The 22,191-nt window shown below is 30.4% G+C and overlaps 1 protein-coding gene across 3 annotated transcripts in view; it reads left to right on the top strand.

The window, feature by feature from the left end:
* LOC105248801 (protein couch potato) overlaps nucleotides 1-21,890 on the top strand; it is a 78,740-nt gene extending 56,850 nt beyond the window's left edge. For 2 of the 3 annotated variants that reach the window (XM_025409648.1, XM_025409647.1), the window contains exons 6-9: nucleotides 7,355-7,488; nucleotides 10,794-11,002; nucleotides 15,333-15,537; nucleotides 20,881-21,890. In XM_025409648.1, coding sequence (XP_025265433.1) covers nucleotides 7,355-7,488; nucleotides 10,794-11,002; nucleotides 15,333-15,537; nucleotides 20,881-20,913 — 581 coding nt within the window. In that variant the 3' untranslated portion in view covers nucleotides 20,914-21,890. The remainder of the gene's footprint in view (nucleotides 1-7,354; nucleotides 7,489-10,793; nucleotides 11,003-15,332; nucleotides 15,538-20,880) is intronic. The other variant, XM_025409649.1, reaches the window with a different exon arrangement.
* Nucleotides 21,891-22,191: the final 301 nt, after the last annotated feature.

The following is a 22,191-nucleotide window of genomic DNA, read 5'->3' as shown; positions in this document are numbered from 1 at the left end:
AAAATTAGTGGTACCACCGGTACTATTAGCCTCGGCTGGGATTAGCTGCTAATTCTTAATATCGCGCAAATAGACCGTATTTAGCATCGGGAAATTTCGCGGAATAATTTCGGTTTAGGTGGTAGCAATTTCGTACGATGACCCAATTTCGTCGCCCCGCACACCAAGTCACGTCAATAAGACATAATCGAACTGCCAAACATATCTTCGACGAGATACTTTCGTGAAAAAATTGGAAATAAAATTTTAGAAATAATTAGTAGAAGTTTATTTCGTGCCATAATTTTTAATTAGTCAAATGGTAGTTTCTTGCAAAATTATTTATGATGTTGTTAGACAATGTAATAGACAATTTTAACCAAATATTATTTAATTTAGCAATTTAAAAAATATTTTTATATTATATTATGAAATATAATATTTTTAAATTATATAATTGTCTAACATTTTATATATTTTATACCGAATAATATAAATAAGTGACAGCTTCTTCAACGAATATGAATTTGACTTTTTTTTAACAAAAACTCGGTAAGAAATGTAATTATGAAAATAAATTTAAAAATGAGAGAGTATTGTGTATGATTTGCTGTCTATTTAGATACAATATGCATGTAATTGAGAGAAATATGAAAGTTATAAATGCTTTGTAGGTTGATAGATTTCGGAATTTGTTGTTGCCAACACTTTCCGAAATTCCCAGAGTTATATTCGTTGAAACTTTGCTCGTTCCTTCTGTTTGTATTTCGGAAAACAAGGCCTCGGCTTTGAATTTATCCGAAGTAATTCGTTGCTTTTAAATCGAATTTAAATGTAAGCAGTATCTTGGGATAAATTTACATAGTAGCGTGCTGGTGAAGTAATCTTAAACACGAAGAATGGCCTACTTCGTAGAATAATGGTATAAGTTAGTAATAAAAATATAATCTTGTCGCGTGTACATCAATCTTCGCTTTTAATTATTTTGGCATGATATACAAAATCTCAGATTTTCCTTAAGAAAAAAAAGTACCGCAGTGAAAGTATTAAGATTTTTTATTATTATTTTTGCAACTGTTTTATTTCTCGAAATATGAATATTATTGTTCCGACTAACCATACAAATGTAATTTGGCACATATTTCGTGACATTTTCATTCCATTTACTTGTGCGCAATTTTCGCATCGATAATAAAATGTGAATTATTGATAATTTTTATACTTTGATCATATAAAAAATTAATAGATGAAAAAGATGCAAATCGTGTTTTTGCGGCAATTTTTAATTACTTCTAATCACCTGTTTTGTGATTAAACGCAATTTTATTCGTCAGCAAATAACGTTACAAATATTTTGTTTCTAAAATTACATATATATTTTATCATGCATGTAGTCTCTTCTTTTTTTTAATTATAATTTTAAATATATTTTAATTACTATTTTAATAAAATTTTAATTTAAAAACATATGTACATCATAGCTTATTTATTTACTAAAACATACATATATCAAAATTTATAATAATAAATATTCTTGATCCTTTCCTGAAGAAAAATTGAGAAAAGAAGAATCTATAAAAATATAATGCGGTAGAAGTGAGAAACTTTGTATTCATTTCCTAAAGATTAAAATTTGAAGCTTACTTTTGAATCGAAATTGAGATTCTGTTTCGTTACGTATCACAATTTATGTGCTATGTGTCTGCGAGCTCAATAAAATTTATGAACGTCACCTCGTCGGTAAAATACGGACTCGAAAGAGAATAGTCCCAAGAAATAATCAGGTCAAATTGTATCTATGGTGATAGTTAATATTTTATATGTTGAATATATTAAGTGTACGAATAGCTTTCATATTTTTATACGCAAGATGCAATTAATAATAGTAATACGGATAAATTATACAGAATATTCTGGAAATATACGTATTTTAATGAGGATCTTATTAAATTTGAGAAATTTATATCTTTAGAAGAGAGGGATATATTTTTTGCAAAATTTTTGATATAAAAAATATGTTAAAAATTAAATCTGATGTGACGCATAATTTGGCACATAACTTGAAAAAAAAATGTTATTTTATATTGAATAACTTTGATATTTTAGCTTGATATTTATAACAATTACAAAATTAATTATCTAATTTATATATATAATTAAGGTATCTAAAATTAATTTACAATCAATACACATTCATAATCTACGAAAGTATTTATCTTTTATATATTATTTGGTACGATTTTTTTTTATTTAAAGGATTTTACGATTACGTGTAATAGCGTAAAATATGACATCAACAAGATTAATATATTGCAATAAATGATAATGTTTTAATAAGACTCGAGATTTACGCTGTGCACAGTGATTTTATGCTCCGAAATTCATAGACCATGTAATCGAGTTTTCCACCGGCTGTGCGTGCTCAGACATATTATGCATTATCTACGCGCGGAGGAATGCAGCTTGCATTTTCTCGCTGGAAAAAGGCTCGGTTAGCTTTTCATAGAGTGTTTCCGCGCGACTTTGTCCATGAGAGTGATCGCTATTTGTATTTAGCGTTATAACATGTGTATCTACATGTGCGTTATATTGATTTCCACGCGATGCCAAGTATCATAATGTAATTCGTGCGAAAGGCCACGTGTATCGTTCGTGTAGTAGAAGTTGCGTGTGTTAAATGACGGTTGGAATCGATATAAAAATTGCGCTCGTCCTCTTTTAGAAATTGCTCTTTTGCATAAATTTTTTTTCCGTATACGTGTCTTATTTCTTATTCACATATAAGCGTATCATGTGTGTGTTCAAAGATAATTACATTTGCAAGTTTACGTTTCGCGTGGTCAATAACAATAAACGGCGACATAGCAATTGCATTTGCTCATGTTAGAAATTTACAATTGTATATATTTATTATATATTAGTTGCTTTTTCCTTGTTAATTGGAATGCAGATCAAGATTTGATTAGTGATATAATGACAAAGAAAAGAAATCGCATTGATTAAAATTATTAAAGCTATTTATTTTTCAAGATGTTGGTTTATGCCATCGTCGAAACAAAAAGTTACTACGAATCCTGAAATATGTTTTTATCGGTTTCTGATAAGTCATTTGCATATCTCATACAGATTTGTTAAATTACTTGTAAATGTAGCATTATAAACTCGATCTATTGATTTTACTAATTTAAATGCAAAATATCATGAATCACAACAAACCACGCATTATATAAGTAACTGATAAACAATTGACGTCATTGAGCAATAAATATCAAGAGATATAATATGTTTAGCACACCATATAAATAAGAATGAATAATTACACAAACAAATATGAAAATAACATATTTATATATTATAATTAGAGACAATTGATATTCTCCTTTTGTCTTATTATTTTTATAATTATTATTATATTATACATAAACAGATTTTTCATTGGTATTATATTATTTAAAATAATTATTAAAATTACATATACATATATATGCATATATGCACATATGTATTTGTGCAATTGTATTATTTTTTGAGAGATATTGTTATTCAAAGAAAACTATTGATCAGCAATGAAAGAGATATGATTATTTATAAATAATAAGATTCCATTACATATAATAAGTTGTAATGTGTATTTAGCATATAAATGTGCTAAGTTCTTTAAACAATCGAATGCAATTTTTTATGAATATTTATTCGTGTAAAAAGTTCATTCATCTCTTGATATGAGTCGAATAAATTGAAAATAAGCGCGTTGTCTCTCAATTTATTGGATTCACTCGTAGTTCGTGAAATAAACGAAAAAACAAAAAAACAAAAAAAAACTGATCGACGATAACGGTGAAAGCTTTGGCCCTATCTAGACAGTGTGCATTTACTCGAGCCCGTATGCTTCGCCATGCGAATCGGAGGTCAAGCCTAGAATCAATAAAGTGCACAGTCCTGGCAGGGACTAAAACACACCACTGGTGCAGTACACACGTAAAGGTTCGTGCATCAGTTTCTATCGGCTAGAAATCGCGTTTTGATAGAAATAAAGGTGTCTTTTCTCGCTTGCGAAAGAATGACTAAAAGAGAGAGGTCCAAATTTCAAGTAATAATAGTTGAATAACTTTTGGAAAATTAAATTGCTCTGCACCTTTTTGCTATATCTAATTGGTCTGTATTAAGAAGAACAAATATCTAATTGATTTCAATGAGAGCAATGAGATTTTTCGTTGCGGATATAATTTCTATACTTGGAAAAGAAAGTTTTAATCAATCCTTTCAACAATTTCAAATTTAATTTAGATTTTTATTTATAATTTTATTTACAAAGAATTATAATGGAAATGATTTTGATTAATTGGAACATGTAGTTCGGAACATAAAATGATATGCATTATAATGCAATCCTAATAACACATACAGATAATTATTATAATGTATAATTTAATTTATTACATAATTATAATTTATAAGCAAAAAAGCATTAAGAGAGAAATATTTTTACTCAAATGTTGATTTAATTCAATTATGAAAAATTAAATTTTAAAGCCTACAAATCATTGAAAAGCAATATTGCATCGGTACATTTTAGTTTGATCGCAATCAACGTCGAAGCATATAGTCTCATGCAAAGTTTTTCTTCGAACACTAATTCGTCTCATTCAGATTTAATCGAGAACAGAGATCGAAAACAGACATTGCGTAGTCAATTGCGATAGAACGTACGAGCAGGTCACGCCAGATTTCCGCGATACCCAATCGCGATGCAAGGCTATATGAAAGAACGTCTTGTTGTACTATTGCTACTATGTTAATTTATACCGGAGCAGTAATTGCATTTTTTTTGACAAATCGCGCAGCAGGGAAGATGCATTTTATATACAGTCGCATTATTGATTATAATATGCTGTTATTTTTCATAAATTCCAAAGTATGCAATCACGAACGATGATACGAAAGAAATGAACAAGCAAAAAATATTATTCAAGGACTTACTAATGCATTTCTGTCATTCGAATTTCTCTACGCAGAAAAAAATTGTGCATTTAAATTATTAATCTATTAATATAAGAAAAAAAATCGTTTGAAAATTAGAATTAAATAGTCGCTGAAATACTTCGAGGATAACAGACGATGTAAACGTTATGAATTGCGTAACGAGATTTGTGTTGCGAGGTCGCAAATGAAGGCTCGCCGACGAGTCGCTCGGAAGACACTTGGTTTACCATTGTCACAGGCTCATAACGCCTAATCATAAGTCCCTCTCCAGTGATTTACTGGCTTCTGAGAAGACTATTTTTTTTTGTGCCGTGCTGTCGGCGATTATACTCGATAGTGCACTATACTGTGTCATTACACCGGCATCGCCGCGAATAATCTACGTTGCAATGTTCGTTCGAACGGCAATATTCACGAGATGCAAAGTTTCTAAATTTTACTTAAGTAATAATTAAATCTATTAGTTTTATAAATAAATATATTTATTACTTGTTTTTATAAATGAAAAATAAATAAAATTGGAGCCAAATGAAATAAGTTTAAATTATAGGAAGAAGTATATGTATATCTTATTATTAGAGAGCAAAGTAAAAATATTTTAAAGTCTTCTGTAATACAAACCGAGTAATTTGGCTCTCTATTAATTTATATATATTCTTATTACAAGAAAATGTATACACTGTTAAAAATACACAAATAAAAATTTTACATAAATTTTAAAAATTAAAAGAATAACTTAATTTTTGTTCAATTTTTCAATTTAATACATTTAAGAGATAGTGATATTTTTAAAATTTTATTTAAAAATACTTTATTATATAACGTACAGCAATTTATATGGACTTTTATAACCATTATTTCATTGCGATTGAGAGCTATGTATATCACATAAATCACAGTAATCCTTAATACGTTTGAGCTCTCGTCGCGCGTTCTTTTTTAATCTCCGTCGTTCATTTTTCGAAAATCCTCGAGTAATCAATATAGCAATCAATGCTTTCGTCTTCGTGCATCTCTTTTAGCAAGAAAGCTCGTAAATTGGACATTATCGATCGCATAATCGCTGGACTCGCAAAACGTTGATGGAATTTGTTCGCGTTCTTTTTTTAGCACAAACATTTACCATGCGAATTACGTGGTGTTTTATTTTTTATGTCGGAAACATATTTAATCTCAATTACAAATAGAACAAAATAATACTGTATATTACTATATGTATATTCCGCATTGTAATGAATGTTCGTTGAAGATATTGCGACGATAACGATGAAATAATTCGAGCTACAAATCAACACGATCTTTTCGGTCAGAAGATCGATATTTTATTTGACTCTGATACGTTTCACGCGATATTTAAATGACTTATTAGACACTACAAGTGACGCTACGTGCGTCATTTATTATATATATATATATACTATAATTTTTTTCAGTTATCTCAATAACTGTCAAACTGTTAAATTATTTTGCGATCCACGATAACAGTCGCTCGATGCTCTGAATATAACGCACAATGCCAATCGAGACAATTAGCATCGCGAAAAAGCGGCAATAATATTTGTAAAAGATTTAACATGTTTTTTAAGAAAGGATTATTGTGTTCACAGATAACGTAGATCTTAACCTGTTAATAATAAATATTACTAGTTTTATTTTTTATAGGAAAGACGAAGACAAGAAAGTGGCTTTTATATAAAGTGTTTTTCGAAGTGCTTCTCAAAACGATTAATAAAAAATAGAGATAGAAAAGTAAAAATAAGAAATAGATATTTCCGTAAAAAAGGAATGTAACATTTGCTTAGTATATGTCCCATACATGAATAATATTTAACTAAATTTTATATAAAAGCCGTTCGAATGTGAAAGAAATAAAATAAATGATTTTATTAAGCAGGATATATACTGAGCAAAATTTTCAATTTTAAATACAATTTACAATATAATGATTATATTTTCAATATAATGATTCTAATATACAATTCTAAAAATCTTATTTCTCATTTTACACTTAAATTCTCGAGTGACAATATTTTTATCAATTTTGTTAAAAGTTAAAAGTTATTTGAATATAATCATAAATTAAATTTATTTTAAATTTGAAATAGTACAAAAATTAATACAAAAATTATTTAATTTTTAAAATTAATTATTACTATTAATAATATACACTAATTTTTATTAATTCATAATACATTAATATTTGTTAATTTTGTAAGAATATTAGTGTATTGAATCGAAATATATAAATATAATATTTTCAGAGTGTCTAACAAGTAAAAAAAATTGGTGTAATTTTATTGTCAGTAGATATCCTGGTAAGTTGTAAAATGCAATCCGCGACTACGCGTTTAATTACTCGAGGAATTCTATCTAATCCTGTACTCTATTGCAGACCTAGGGAGTCCGTTCTTCCCCGGTGGTCCTGAATTGTGGCATCATCCATTGGCGTATTCTACAGCCGGCGAATTACCGGGCACGCTGCAACATGCGACGCTGGTGCATCCGGCGTTACATCCTCAGGTCCCCGTACGTTCCTATCTTTGACTATCTGCAGACAAAGCTCTGGAGCCGCCGACGAGCGCCCCGATGCACGTTAGTGATACATGATCGTTATACTCGATTACTCTTACATGGTAACGAGGAGACACATGAGGACTTAAGGACCGAAGAAATTTTCGATCACGGCTGCCTTGAGTCCTCGACTCCTAGATTCTTTAGATTTTTCGATGTTGAATTCTTTGAGTGCTTTGAGTATTTGAGTATTTTAGTCCTTTGAGTGAATCTTTGGATTTCTGCACTTTTAGATTTCGTGAAACTGATTTTTGAAGAATGAATTTTTTAGATCTATAAATTTTTGTACTACAATCGCACGCTTGATCAGCTTAATTCTTTGGCAAATCTAAAGTCAAGTTTCTTTGTTTCTCAATATTAGATCTTGCTAATAATTATTTTCGAATTATAAGAGTATCGAAATAAAATTAAAATCAAAATTAAAGGATTTTGTTATTTTGCATTTTTATTTAATTTTTATTTAAAAGCTAATTGTTACCTATAATTGTTTATAAAGCTAACTATTATCTATAATTGTTATTTATAATTCGAAAGCTATATTTATTTATGGAAAATCGGTTGCAATTTAATCAGAAAGGTCATCATTAAAATTTGATATATGATAGGTCATTTTATATTAATATTATATAGTTGACACATGAATACAATAATCATGACGAGTAATATATCATACGGATTATTAGAAATAATATTTATCCCGCATATGCGCGTACCATCAGCCAACATTATGCTTTGCATCGCTATAAATCGATAGCGTAACTTGTCGTCGCACTGCGTGTTCTCGCGTGTTACACAGAAATGTGTGGTTTGCTATCGTGTGGGTTTACGTCACGCGAGCTTGAAATCGCGGAGTTTTAAAACTATTGCGACGCTTCCGAAGTTTGTCGCGACATGGATTGATTATGGTCGCTGCAGACCGACGTTAATAAATCCATGGCTTACTTTTCTTCCAGCACGACATTCAGTCTGCGTCATGCCTATTTTGTGTTATTTTAGTTTTACGAACCGAGCGAAATGTTTAAAAAATCTTTAATAGGTATATATAAATATTAATAATATTTTTAGTCAGATTTACAAAAGTTTTTTTATAATTATTAATGAATATTTTATAATTATCATATAATGAAATTAATTATATAACTAATTATATTATACAATGAAACATTATCATAAATAATTGATTCTGATAGCTTTCTTTTTATTTATGTGTTTTTTATCTTGTGGACCTGTAGATTTTAATAAATTAAATTGTTCATTTTGTATTTATTTCACAAATAATACTGATCAGCTATATATTAGGTAATTAGCAGTAATCTAAAGGTATGAAAGTTCAATGAGTGTCAATGAATAATACATATATTTAGAGTATATTAATGAGGATATATAATTAATTTAAAATTTTTATTTTTATATATATTGTATAAGAGTTTACAATGTTTTTAGAATTTATCTTCTCTCTCACTCAAATTTAATAAAGATTATTTCAAGATCTATTCAACAAAATTTTTATTAATTTGTTAATAAATACGAGATATAAGATCATAATTGTAAATAATTGTAAAAGAATCAAAATTCGAAAAATCGGAAAAGTTTTTGAGCGTGAGTGTACTTCCAACCTCCTTTAAGATATTGGTGGTACGAACGATGGTACCAATTCATCAAATTGCGATATTGATTTTTAATATGGCATAAGTTTGTGCCAGGTTTATACAGCTACCTGTCACGCATTAATACCGAACTGTAACTTAGTTGCGAATTATCTACCGATTTATACAAGGATAAATAACGCGGACATACAATCACGAATGCGTACAAACGCGATATGATCTGTAGTTTATTGATCGTATGTGTGCGTGATGTCGTCTGTGATATTTTATATATATATAATTCTTTTTTTATGTCAAAGTAAAGTAATCATGAAATAATCGCGTTTAATCTTATTTAATGCCGATATTTGCAGAACAAATTGGCTGGCGGAAATAAATAGTTTTCGTGTAAAAGGAAATTAAAAGCAATTTTAAAAATAATTTTACAAACAAAATCAAATGATATATATTACTTCTTCGCGAAGAATATTAATGATAATATGAAAATTTGAAAGATTCGTGTTGAAAAAACATCTTGAAACGAGCGGGCTTTCATAGTAAGCCAATTTTGTAACTCCCATGAAATCTCGAACACAAATCATCCCTATTACTAAAATCGAGAGGATTCCCGATATTCCTCTCGAATTTATCCGCGTGAGAGAGAAAATCCGTTGCATTGAACGTTTGATAAATCGAAGGCTCTCGAGCTCGGACTGCCGCGCTATTATTTCTTTTTTCCCTACACGCATTTTGCCGTTTCTTTAACGGAAGTAGAAAAGGAATCTCGAAAAGGAATCTCGAGATATCCACTCAAGAGATAACGAACCAAGAACCTGCTAGCAATAATGTCGGAATTTATTAAGTTGAATATCTTACTTGATTAAATACGTTTTCGAACGAAACTGAGAACTTGATAAAGTCTGTCATCGCGCTTTGATAAGTTAATAACGTATTCGATGTAAATGATTTAGAATCATTTTTTTCATGTCAACAATATTTGTTGCAAATATATTTTTGTAGTTAAGTGAGAAATCTGTGTCATATTTCCTGACATTTTATAATTATCTCTAGAATTATTTTTATAATTGCGTTTATATCGTGCAGCTACACTTAATTTTATTACAAGTTTATATCAATAAAAAATTTGGAGCATTTATCATTGGAATAACTTTGCATCGACATAAGTAGAATAGATAAAAAACTTAATTTATACTTTCATATATTAAAAGCAGAATCTTGATATTAAAAACAGATAGACAACTATCTTTTACAATGATTTGCAGTAAAAAATGCTATTGCATAGTATTCGCATTAACATAAATACATGCAAGCAAGACAAATTTACAAAAGACATATTTTAGTCTCAAAAAGAATGTTCGGGAGATAGAAACACTATTTAAATATCCTTTTATATATTTCTCATTTTAATATTTTTGTAAATGATACGTGCTAATGATAATCTCTTTAGTTGGCAAAATGCGTTTGCATGAGGACTTTTGGACTTTAGTTTTCGCTTTTTGAAAAGGTACAATTTCTTTTGTCGAGGGACAAAAATGTAGGGAAAGATCGAGGCGGATTGACGTAAACGTGTCGCTTTGCGAGCAGACCAACTATTCACGCGGCCAAGCGGAGCGAGAGACGAGTGTATGACGGAAGTATTTATATATTTTCCAGGCGCCTATGTCTCTGCCGCATCCTACAACGCTGACGTCGATACACGCGTCGCTGCCTCATTTTCTACCGTCGCCAGCACTGGCGTCACCGGTCGGGTCACCCTCGTCGCAGCCGAACATAGCTGTCAGCAATGCGCAGTGCTCCACCCTCTTCGTGGCAAACCTGGGCCAGTTTGTGTCCGAGCATGAACTAAAGGACATATTCAGCAGGTTAGACATCCTCCATCCGTACTTTATTATCCCCTTAGTCGTAGTTGTACGTGAGCAAACCGGATACGGTTGTATATTTGCTCTTATCGATTTAGTATATTTATATATCGTACGGCCCACATATATATGATCGTCGAGAATCTAAGGACATTTTAGAACGCATCGAGATGCATTACATCGTCGTGTGACAAAAGTGTCAATGCATTGGGAAATAGATTTCCAGAAATAATACGCAAGAGAAATTGGAGTATTTTTCGTTTTGGAGTAAAAAATGTTTCCTTATAAAATATTTCCTAATAAAAAATTTGAATTAAATTGATATAACGATAGACCTAAATGCTTCTATGCTATTAAAATTTTTAGCGGAATCTCAATTTATGTACGGAGAATGTAATTTCAGGATATAAATTATTTAAAGGTCACATTATGAATAATAATGAATAATAATGAATATATACGTAAAAAATTAATTTTATAAATTACAACATAAAAGGTCGGAATATTTATAACAATGATAATAAATTGCTTCGAAAAGTTGAGTCATGTTTACGCCTGCATTTCGATGATATATGCGTACTGAATACAATACGGGTACCGATACACGTGAGTCTTATCAGCGTACCACGTAGTGGTGATATCGCGATGTCGTTGGTCTGAAATATCTTTTTTACAATTTTCAATGAATAAACAACAAGAATACGGCGGTTTATTCTAAAAATATACTAGTAATATATACATATAACGAAAATCTAATACAACGAAAAATCATTGAATTTTTTATTCCTGGTATCTCTGGATCGAATCTTTAGATATTCTGAAATATTTAGAATTTTTATTTTGTTATATTGAGAAAGACTTAAAAATCTTCTGATTCTTGGATTTTTATTTATGAAGATACTGGAGTCTAGAATACATCTAGTAACCGGATTTTTTAATATTCGTTTAATCAAAAGAAATTTTTCTAATTATAATTTTTAAATTAAAATCAAATCCTCGCGAATAATTTCCAGATAAACCAGAAATCGATATTTTATGCTTAAAGTAAGGCTTGTTATGCCATTGATGATTTATGCTGTCGCATCGTTATGTAACTGTAGTAAAGATATATGCGTTCAAGGATTTCTACATTAGAACGCTGCTAAAAAAAATGAAAAAAATACGAGTGTATATGTCAATAATTCACAACATACGTAATATTTATTATTCAAAGGAAAAATTTATAAAATATTGTGTATTATTTAATTATTGTACTTTGCGCGATCTTGATTTGCGTGTATCATGGGCGAGAATCTTTAGGTCACAAGGAGCGTGAAACGCAAAATCGTAACTAAACACGGTAAACCGCTAATTATGGACGGAGATACACTCGCAATTAGACTACTTGTCTAAGTGCAAGTTATCCAACAAACGGTCGGAGTTAAAATATGTTATCCGGCCGAGCACTACGGTTGCGCTCGCGTAATAAATTATTTTCACGTGCCCCGTCATGCGGAACCTTCCCACGATCCTGAGTATGCCTCCGATATGGTGTTGTGAATCGGGAATTACGGACTCTTTTGATATGTCTATGTTAAATGTTTGTGTTAAATCGATCACGCGGCAGTTAATATCCGCTGTTTCGCTGTATGAGATTGTGTACAAAGGAAAAATTAACGTTCGTTCGTTAATCTTTGATTGATACTGTAAATTCCAATCACATATTTACAATCATAAGATTGTAATAATTGCTGGTGAGAAGGAAAAATTGTATAATCTAATATTGCAAAATTATGATAAAAGATTTGATATGTTTAATAATTACTTTGATATTTGGTGTTGATTACTATGGTCATCAATTAAATTTTAAGAAAGGTTTAAAATTAAAAATTGCAGAGAATTATGATATTTGGCGCTTCTTGTATATTTATTTAATTTCATGAAAATTAAGTATCCAATAATTTTGAGATCTCAAAAATAACGAAAATATACGATTATATAATAACGAAAATATATGATTATATAATGAAAATATATGATTACATAATAATAATGTCATTATATCTTACGTGATTTGAGAATATATAATTACATAATAATAATATTATCGTATCTTACCTGAAAAATTATATTAAATTGCAAATTATATTAAATTAGTACAAATAATCATCAAATATCTTTCTCGGAGAATGAAAATCTAACACTTCTTGTATTTTACAGAATAATTTAATCAAAATTTTATTTAATAAAGTTAATTTAAGATAATTTGCTATTTTTTAAAGGTATCTCCTTGTTTTACAAATGATATCAATTAACGTATTTGCTATTAAGTTTAATTAATATTTATGCACATTTTTATATTTTAATTTTACGTCGCGAGATATAAGAATCATTACACGTTAACAATTTAATTGCTCGTTAATAACAATTTCCTCGATACAGTATATGAATCGTAATCAGCGTTTTATTCTTTCGAGTTTCGCCCATGACGGAAGTCTGTGCGCGACTGTCTTGCAAGTTCTGTCGCCAATAGAGAAGCCCTTCTTCCCCTCTCGTATAATTAGCCCGCGAAATCTCATTATTCCGCAAACCCCGCAGTTCTGCAGTATGAATTCGTAAGTGAGTGCCTGAGTTAATTACACGCGTTTGCACGTGCGGGAGGCGCGCTGCGCATTCTGCAATTTTCGGTAGCTCACGGGAGTATTCGACAGAATTTCGTTGTCGGCAACATGAATGCATTGTGTTGGTCGTGTGTAATTCGACCATTGTTCTTGCACAGGTAATTATTACGCATTGGTAGGCTAGAATAAAAATACGTTTGTGGAGTTAACATTTCGCGACAAAATATTTTTGAATATTATTGAAATTAAGTACGTTAAATAATTAATATTTTATTGAAAGTCGTGGAAACTTGTAGATCATACAATGCGAGTTTATATTTTACATTTTATTTATTTATATTTTAATATCTCTAGATTTTTAACTTACAGTTTTTAACTTACAGTTTTTAAATCCTTGTAATTTTCTTTTAAAGATTTGATTTTTTCTCATAATAACTTTAAAATATTTTTAGAATGTGACTGATTATAATTAATCAATGTATAATTATTATAATAATTTTTAATCTTTAATCTTGAACATATTATTTAACTTTCGATAATTACATACTTTTTTTCTAATTTTTTCATATGAGAAACCAACTTGAAATATTAAACTAAGAATATACTGTTGTAACAAAAAAATGGGGACAGGGATTATTCCAGACAGTTATATAAATCTATTTGTAGAGCTACAGATACATTATTCTTAAGTTTGTGTATGCATTAGTCTCTGAATTTGCGGATTCTGATTTACGTTTATTCTCTCTGTGGATCTGCGATCAGCAAAGTAAACGCATTAGGTCAATAACCATAGTAATCGACGCTGAAGGTAAACGACGAAGCATCAAGTATCTGCATCTAAATTTCATCGCTCCGCCTGGAGCGCGATGGTGTTGAGATTGTGCAAGTCCGTGAACGCCGAAAGCTTTGTAACTAATAGCACCGCCTCCAAACATCACCGACATCCGCTAATCATTTGCCACCGTCGTAGATTGTAGGCATATAGGACGCACCTGTACTAGTACCCGTACCAATATCATGCGACCAGTGTCGTTTACTAATTGTCGGTGTGCCGAACACAATTGCACGGAGGGTAATATCCCGATGTCGCGAACAATCGGTCTAATCACGGATTTGCAAGTAAATTTAATCCAGTGAATTTATTCAGAAGGATTACGATAAGAGTAATCCTCCTAATGATTCAAAATAGAAAAGAAAATTTGTAATAATCTTATTTTATTATGTGATATAAAATAAATGATACTTTATGACTTATATTTTTTAAATAATATTAATAATAGATACTAAAAGATAAATTACTTTATTATTTACGTGATATTTAATTATCTAGAATTATACAACACAGTAATATTTTCCAAATATTTTTTGCAAGATATATAGAAATTATATTTTATCTTTTAATTTTTATATAAAATACATTATAAAAGAGTACATGTAATATATTAAAATTTTATTTTAATATATTAAATAATTATTCGCATACATTGTATATCGAAAAAAATAATTCAGATGTTAACGATTTGAATTTGATTCTGAATTGATGTCGCATCCCCTCCGTGTAATCATTTTATGTTGGCACCGCCTAACACCACCGACATCATTGACAATCATCATTGGCAACCAAGCAATAACCAAGACCCTCGTTTAACCCTTAACCCCCCCCCCCTTCTTACTAGTACTGTCTTTACGACTAACTAGAGCACGTATTGTACGCTTCTCTTATTTGTGCACAGTTTTCCTGGTTTCTCCCGGCTTCGTATGCACACGAAGGGAGGGTCGCCAGTGGCCTTTGTCGAATACCAAGACGTTCGCTACGCGGCCCAGGCGATGGCCACTCTCCAAGGGTCCTTTCTCCTCTCCTCCGACCGGGGAGCGATACGAATCGAATATGCAAAGTCAAAAATGGCCGAGGTGGGCTTTACAAATCTCTGGATCGAAGTAGGTTCCACTTTATGCTACAATAGACCGCTGCGAAGGACGTCAAAGAGGGGCGGCTCTATTTGAGATAGGCGAGATTTCGCGTACTAGGTCCTCGGTGTTTATCTTCTCTGTGTCTATGTAGGGCGAAGACGATGGTTCCAAGAAAGATCTTGGCATGCACAAGGTACTTTAGAAACGCAAAAGCATTTCTTGCGTATATTGCACATGTCGAGAGCCTCGATGAAGAGGGCGTTTGTTGCGGTCAAGCGTGGAGTTTGCGTACTCGAAGCTTCGAACACCCAGGGTCCTCGCTTGCGCCTAAGCCCTTAAGATGAATGTTTACTGTGGTCTAGCACAAGACCCTTGCACATATGCGAGGCTCTGGGTGGTCGTTTAGTCTGCCCTATAATAGAGCCGCCTCTGCAAAGATGTGATCAACCATGAATACGTAGAGCTGTGCTATCATTGACATTTCATATTCGCTCACTTTCTTTTTGCATACTAATAATAGTTATTATTATTATATTAAGCATTTAAGATGCTTTTAAAAAAAAGCACTTTACAAGCTAGATTTTCTTGACATAAGAAAATGAAATTTTTTTCTTTCTGGAAAAGAGATATACTGCAATTTATGATCTTGCTCAAATAACATAAAATTAAAAAAAAATATAAATTTAAAGCACAGATATTAACGTTTGTATAAATATAATTATATATAATAATAATTTATAATAATATGTAATAATAAATTTGCAAAAATATGTATTATAAAATATAGTATTATATTTTATAATAATCTGTATATACAAGAATTTGGTTTAAAATTACATTTACAATGGCTTTTGTTGAAATTCTAAACACAGCTATGCGTTTTCGATCGAAAGACTGGTATAATTTCGATGACATTAGAATTGTAGACTATAGACACAGAAAAATGATAATCATATTTATAAGACTGTATAAAAAATTCTGAACGAAAATATATCTTTCTGTATCTATAGCATTGAAGATCGATTCATGTCATTGAAATGATATACCGATTTCGATCTTTGCTTTTATTATCGGCACCGAAATGCATTGGGCCTGGTGGAATCGATCCTGGATCATTATTTAATCTAATTTGCGCAGTTTCGCCTCTCGAAAGCGTTTGCGCTTCGAGGTGACAGAGACAGGCCATCACTTTAAAAACCAATTAAATTCGATCAAAAGACCGACGATGGCTGTCCCGCTAGAGGATTCGCATTTTAACAAGAAATACACATTCGCGCGTCGGTGTCGATAGCCAGTCGCCAATTATACACCTGTTAATCGTTTACTGATCGTGCGAAAACCAGAATTACGACTCTGTTCGTTTTTCTTTTTTATATCTTTTGTTTTTATCATACGATTGACATATGTGTTTCAAGATATTTGATTTTCATCGATCCTTTAGGTTTTTCTTTTCTTTAGGTTTTACTTCTTCTTACAATTGTATTCTTTTTCATTTTTCGCGCTATTCCAAATAAAGACTGAAATCGCTGCAATTGCGTAGAGTTCAAATCTTACGATGTTACAGATAAAAACAGATAAAAAAAATGATTACAATATATATGCCTGACAATAGAAACGCGATATTTGATAGTAAGGTAAAGTAGGTTTTTTATATCTGTAATATTGAAGATTGAACTCGTCTAAATTACATATCTTAGATTCTTTCTTTTTCTCATTGTATTCCTTCTATATTGATGCCTGTTCGTTGAGCTGCTCGTTCTTACATAATTTCCTTCATATAAAATCCTTTTCTACTCTATATGTTGATTTTTGTTGTATTGAATCAGTTATTTTATGACTGTATTATATAGATGCGTCGAGCACTATGCACCTACCTGTAGCAATATTTTAATAGTATATTAATTGGCTGTAAAATAATGCTTGGAAATAATTGAGTATATAAGATATTAAAATCAATTTTATTGAAAGTATTTTTTTATTAATGATTATAAAATATGTGATGATAAAATATTTTTAATTCTTTGTATTTAATACTTTTTAAGTTTGTACATATTTTTAAAATTTAATTCAAATATAATTGTTTCTATTTTTTACATTACATGTAAGGTCTCACACACACACATAGACATATCTTTCTCTTATTTCCTTTTAAATGTTTATAGAAACTTATTTTAAAATGTATAAAAATTAAGAAGAAATTGATACGCGTCAGTTTTATTCCTTGATTTAATTCTCATCGCAGTTTAAACGAAATTAATTCTAAGAATTATAGTAAAAAGTAGATAAAAAAAATAAAAAAGAGAAAAGTCAGACACAAATGATGATTCTGAGGTTCCGCTTTTAATCAAGATCGTATTTTCGCTGATAAAGGAAAATTCGTCGGACATTTAAGGATCGATCTTACTTGCGTAATTTAAGGGTTGGACTAAGTTTAACTCGCAGGTTATCCAATCGTTAAAAGGATTGAACTAATTAATTAGCTAAGTAATTAAGCTGCGTTAAATGAAGCTAGGTAGAGTTGTTCGTTTGGCCGAAATAGAGTAGTAATAATATTTCTGTAAAATATGACAATCATAATATTTGTACGTGATACTTGACGCACAATATACGAGCTAAGAAAATAATTTTGCATCATCTTCTAATTAAATAAAAGATAATCATTTAAAATAAAAAAGATTTTAAGAATCTAGTATACAATGATGTACAAGATTTTTTTAATCCAAGAAACTAGTAATTTGAATAAAATAAGTTATCGATTTAGCGATTTGCTATTTTTTTATAATTACAATCTTATCTTTTAGTTTTTAGCGAGACGAAATTAATAATAATTACACGATAATTTTGATACAGTTAATTTTTTTAGGAATTTAGATATTTCATTGAAAGAATAATTTTTTGAAATATAGAACTGAAAAATTCTAGAGTTGAAGGATTTAATAATCCACTTGAAATCGTCTGAAAATGGATTCATGTAGGGGCAAAAGTGTGTCACCTAAAATTGATCGGCGACTAAAAAAGAGCGCTCCGGATCGCCCGACCTTACCCTTTGAACTCGATGGATCGATACTGTTCACTTGCGGTTACGATCGTGTCGCAACTTGTTTATTTATACATAAAGCCGAAAAGTTGCGATTGGTCACGCTATAAATGAAGTTGCAACCATGGATCGACCTTCCCATTTTCGAATTAAACGATCGATACAGTCCGCTTGGGGCTGGGCACTGTTCAACACGTCATCATTAATTTACGTTTCATAAAGATATTTAGCACTACACCTCATCCATCTGATGTAGAACATTCGAAGAATTAAAATACTTGTTCTTTATATATATATATATATATATATATATATATATATATATATAAAATAAATGAACACATCCTATCTTAAATGAATATTTTTTGTTTTATTGTTAGCTTATATATTTGTAGAGATGTAAACAAAAAAACCAAATGTTTTTATTTTTATAAAATATGGTTTTCTGTGAAAAAAAACATTAATCTCGTTTTTTCCAAAAATTTTGTTTTTTTCTGATATTTAATATCTTTATATTTTGATTATTATAAGTTGATTTTTCTTTATTTCTTATGTGTTTAAGATGATAAATTTGAACTAAAAATAACTATTTTAAATGGAAATCGCATTCTAGTTGGCTATGTAGTTATATAATTATCATTTTTATTAGATAAATTTTTTAAAAACAAATCAAAATTGAACTTGAATGAATTGTTTTTATTATAGATACAAAAATACTGTTTAAATTTAAAAAAAATTATATTTTATATAGTTACTATTTTAATATAAAAAATTAAAATTTTTATATCTTTAATTTATTTTTTTGACAATAATTAACGAAATATAATTTACGAAATAATAATTTTTTACTAAAATGATATCAAACAAGGCATAATTCGAATAATTTAGATGTAAATGTTCGTTATGCATCTACCTGAAAATTATTTAAATCATGTCTTTCATATAATGCTGCAAAAATCTCATTAATTTATTACAATTACTTTCGAAAAAAATAAACTAAAAATATAAAGAATTGTGATTTTTTATTATATTAACAAAATTGAAGGAAAATAATATTACATAAAAAAATGGAAAATTAAATATTTATTCTTTTTTAATAAAAATAGAAACATCTTTTTTATGTATGTTTATTTTCTATTAAAATAAAATGGTTTTTTTTACATTTCTATATACAAGAGTATATTAGAAAAAAATCTGTCATTTACGTTTTTTATTAGTTGAGAAAATCTTTCTATGCAATTATTGAATGGAAAACGAAGAGTATCGAAGATGTTCTTTTGAGTAAGATATTCTTTTCTTTATTTAAATATATTATTTTTAACTGTGAATATTGAATATACATATGAAGTATTCTGACTAGTATGACTTTTCTTTTATATAATATTTAAAGGCTTTGATAATATTTGAATATCATGAGAAAAAATATTGTCATAAGGTTTATGATATCTTGTTTTTTTATTCATGTTGTTTTGAATTCGCTGTGGCATGCAAATATGTTTTTATTCATAAAATCTCTGTTTGTTCCCGCGGGACTTTTTTTCCCAAGACGGGACAAAATTCAATATATCCATCTGTATCCTCACATTTTGCTTCCCCTATATTGTATTCTCCTTCCTTCGGTCGTGTGTGCACCCCTTCATCGACTGAAAGCTTTGAACAGACCGTGAAAGAGCGCTTTTCAGCATAGTCACGTTCTAATGAGGTACGCAAATTACTCAATGGCAAGACGTCATCTCTTCAGCTTCACGCGGACGCTCTTTATTCGGAAACAAGACAAATGTAGGTTGTTCTTTCATCCTTGGTCTGGTACTCTCGACTGAGTCTTTCTTCAAACTGTCACCATATGTGACTTATTGAGCATCAGGATTAAGAAATCCGTTATGAGTAGTCGTCAGACTTTTGGAGCCATGGATCCTCGCACCTTTGGACATTTGTATCCTTCAACTCTTGAATGTTCAAAACTTAATTTCTCTCGAAAATTTCAATTCTTAGGATCATTAAATTTCTTTTGTATTTTTACTTTATTTTTGTATATTTTCGCGTTTTATTTGTGCGTGAGCAATAGTGTTAATAATTAATTATAGTACGAAGATGATGCAACTTTTTTTCTTATATATATATATATATATATATATATATATATATATATTCATTAAGGTTACTGTATAATAGTGAGAAAATTGTCGTATTCTCACAGGGAGTGATTAATTTCATCTGAAAGGAATTTCGTATTAATGATGAATATGTGCGTGATCCTGTTACAATTAAACATTTTACATGTTTTGAATGTGTCATATCATGAATTATCCTAATCATTTGTATCGATTTTTCAGGGATCAAAGAGACAAGAAAACGGCCAACCTTAAGATCGATATCAACGGTATGTAAAGAGGGAGAGGATCAGCTGGTATGAGAAGATGGCCAGGTGCGCTCTCGCCGGATAGGACATCAATCAGAAAATGAAACATGTGGAAGAACCACGCAAGAAGACTCGAATGGTCGACATATCGGCGGGAAATCGCGAGGAAACATCGCAAATGCGGGAGCACATAAACATACGAACACACATAAGAAAAAAAGAGAAAAAGAGGAGAGACGTAGAAATTGTAGGTAGATGAGCGAAAAATTTTCGATCGTTCTTCTATCGAAAGGGATACAGCAAACATATCGGTAGGCAAATTCTTGTAAATTTTTCAACATTGCAGAACGAGGCGTGTTGGTTCGCGCGACTCTAGCGGGGGCCCAATATAATCACGTAATATTCCTAGGTATATATATTTTTTAACGAACTTAACTTATCGATTCGCGTACCTACCTTTTCCTACTATTTATTTTCACCGTATCTTTGATCGCGATCGAACGACGACGAAGTGAGAGAAAAAGATGGGATGGTACCAGAGGGATCGAAGAGAAAAAAGCAAAAGAGCGAAGCAATACGAAGCAAGGAAGTGGATTTCATTTCTTGTATACATATGTAAAGAGAGAAGGCACTCTTCGACACTCACGCTTATATTGCGATGTTTGTTTACACACATATACACATATACATGCGATCGTAGAAATTTTTTCAGAAACTCTAAAGCGACACGATGCAATTTTACGATACATCCGCAATGTATCATAACAATTCGATGATAATTTACTGTTTCGAAGAAAAAATGTCTACAAAAATTTGCTAAATAAATACATATCGAACTCGAGCTTTTTAAATTATGCATGCCATCGAAGAAGTAATTTTATAAAACTCGAATAAAAGAAATTGGCTCAATGATTGACGCGGATTAGCTCAATGCAAATCTTAATGGCGGCTCCAACACAAAATTGCACATTCTACATACTAAAACGGAACAAGTGAGACGAAGATGAATACATCAAGCTTAATACCAAAGGTGCCCTAAGAAGCGTGTATTTATGTTTTATCATCGGCGTGTCGCGCGAAGCACGAATGCGCGTACTTTTAACTATTGTATCTTGTTAAGGAGAGTCTAATGTCCTAGGTGAAGATGAGAATAAAGCGAATGAGAGAGAGAGAGAGAGAAAGAGAGAGAGAGAAAGAGAGAGAGAGGGAGGGAAAGAGAGAGAGAGAGAGAGGGAGGGAGGGAGAGAATGTGAGAAAGAAAGATAGATAAAATCCGATTCAGTTT

The sequence above is a fragment of the Camponotus floridanus genome, unplaced genomic scaffold (assembly GCF_003227725.1).
Source record: "Camponotus floridanus strain SB8 unplaced genomic scaffold, Cflo_v7.5 scaffold278, whole genome shotgun sequence".
Lineage (NCBI taxonomy): Eukaryota > Metazoa > Arthropoda > Insecta > Hymenoptera > Formicidae > Camponotus > Camponotus floridanus.
This window is presented reverse-complemented; position numbering and strand designations above follow the sequence as displayed.